Source organism: Oncorhynchus masou, unplaced genomic scaffold, assembly GCF_036934945.1.
Source record: "Oncorhynchus masou masou isolate Uvic2021 unplaced genomic scaffold, UVic_Omas_1.1 unplaced_scaffold_17220, whole genome shotgun sequence".
NCBI lineage: Eukaryota > Metazoa > Chordata > Actinopteri > Salmoniformes > Salmonidae > Oncorhynchus > Oncorhynchus masou.
This window is the reverse complement of record NW_027007392.1, coordinates 41-1,969: the sequence shown is the minus strand read 5'-3', so window position 1 is coordinate 1,969 and position 1,929 is coordinate 41. Positions and strand designations below refer to the sequence as shown.

The window sequence follows — 1,929 nt, the reverse complement described above, 5'->3', positions numbered from 1 at the left end:
GTCCACAAAGATAGCAGGCTATAGACCATAGTCTGTAATTGTGCTCAGGAAGTCATTTGAGCATTTGCACCCCATTCCAAGTAGTGTTTAATACACTCACCACCCACCAACTAACCTTCTTCCTTCTCTCCCTTTTCTTTACATTTATCCATTCAGCCACCCACACCTCCATCTACAGTTATCTGATGAACACACCTCGTTCTCTGTCCTGGGTGGCACGTTTTCCAGCAGGTCAATGCCGTTGACCACCACACCTTTCTTTTCCTTCACCGGTGCCTTGAACACCAGCTGGTTGGGCTTCTGGTAGCCCTTCTTCAGGGACATTAACACTGGGTCTGCACAAACACACACACACACACACACACACACACACACACACACACACACACACACACACACACACACACACACACACACACACACACACACACACACACACACACACACACACACACACACACACACACGAACTTCATGAAAATGTGCTATGTACACTACACACACACACTATATATTGATGTAAACATTTCCTCTCCCACGACTAGGACTATATCATAAGGTGTACTGAATATTCAAACTACAGATACATGTGGCATGCACTGTACCTCGGTTGATACCACTCAACCAGTCATTGGCTGAGAGGGCAGGCTCGGTCCCTGCCGTCATTGGATAGATGTCCTCCTGGTACGTCTCTGACTGCAACACCAGGAGAGACAGACTGAGAGCATGTTCCAATACTTTCAGATCTCTGTTTATTCCCAAGGGTGCACATGTTTGTTCCGACCCTGCACTGATTCAACATTTCATCTGATTCAACTGCCCTGGATAAGATGAATGAGATGTGTTAGTGCAGGTCTGTAACAAAGATGTGATGTGTTAGTGCAGGTCTTTCCAGTAATGAATCGAGAAACACTGCAATATGAAGTGAGAGGGAGAAGGGCATCCCTACTGACACTGACCCTCCTTGGTACTATCATGGAGATGGGCTCGATCAGCCCCTTCAGCGTCACCAGCTTGTAGAAGCGAAACACCTCGCAGGCCGTTACGTCCAGCCCATGCTTAGGCATCACACCTGAGGAGGGAATGGAGGTACCCTAAACATCACCATAGTCCTGCTACTGAATAACATTACCTTAGACATCACCATAGTGATGTTACTGTATAACATTACCTTAGACATCACCATAGTCCTGCTACTGAATAACATTACCTTAGACATCACCATAGTCCTGCTACTGAATAACATTACCTTAGACATCACCATAGTGATGTTACTGTATAACATTACCTTAGACATCACTATAGTGATGTTACTGTATAACATTACCTTAGACATTACTATAGTGATGTTACTGTATAACATTACCTTAGACATCACTATAGTGATGTTACTGTATAACATTACCTTAGACATCACTATAGTGATGTTACTGTATAACATTACCTTAGACATTACTATAGTGATGTTACTGTATAACATTACCTTAGACATCACCATAGTGATGTTACTGTATAACATTACCTTAGACATCACCATGTTACTGTATAACATTACCTTAGACATCACCATAGTCATGTTACTGTATAACATTACCTTAGACATCACTATAGTGATGTTACTGTATAACATTACCTTAGACATTACTATAGTGATGTTACTGTATAACATTACCTTAGACATCACCATAGTCCTGCTACTGAATAACATTACCTTAGACATCACTATAGTGATGTTACTGTATAACATTACCTTAGACATCACTATAGTGATGTTACTGTATAACATTACCTTAGACATCACTATAGTGATGTTACTGTATAACATTACCTTAGACATCACCATAGTCCTGCTACTGTATAACATTACCTTAGACATCACTATAGTGATGTTACTGTATAACATTACCTTAGACATCACCATAGTGATGT

At 41.3% G+C, this 1,929-nt stretch overlaps 1 protein-coding gene across 1 annotated transcript; it reads right to left on the bottom strand.

Annotated features, from left to right (window-relative positions):
* Window positions 1–166: 166 nt before the first annotated feature.
* LOC135532093 (coronin-2B-like) lies at window positions 167–1,164 on the bottom strand (the record flags this gene model as incomplete). Its single annotated transcript, XM_064959732.1, has 3 exons — window positions 960–1,164; window positions 606–696; window positions 167–335 (listed from the first exon to the last, which is right to left on the bottom strand). Coding segments are annotated over exons 1-3 (368 nt in total), but the record flags the coding sequence as incomplete, so codon positions are not given.
* Between the last annotated feature and the right edge of the window lie 765 nt (window positions 1,165–1,929).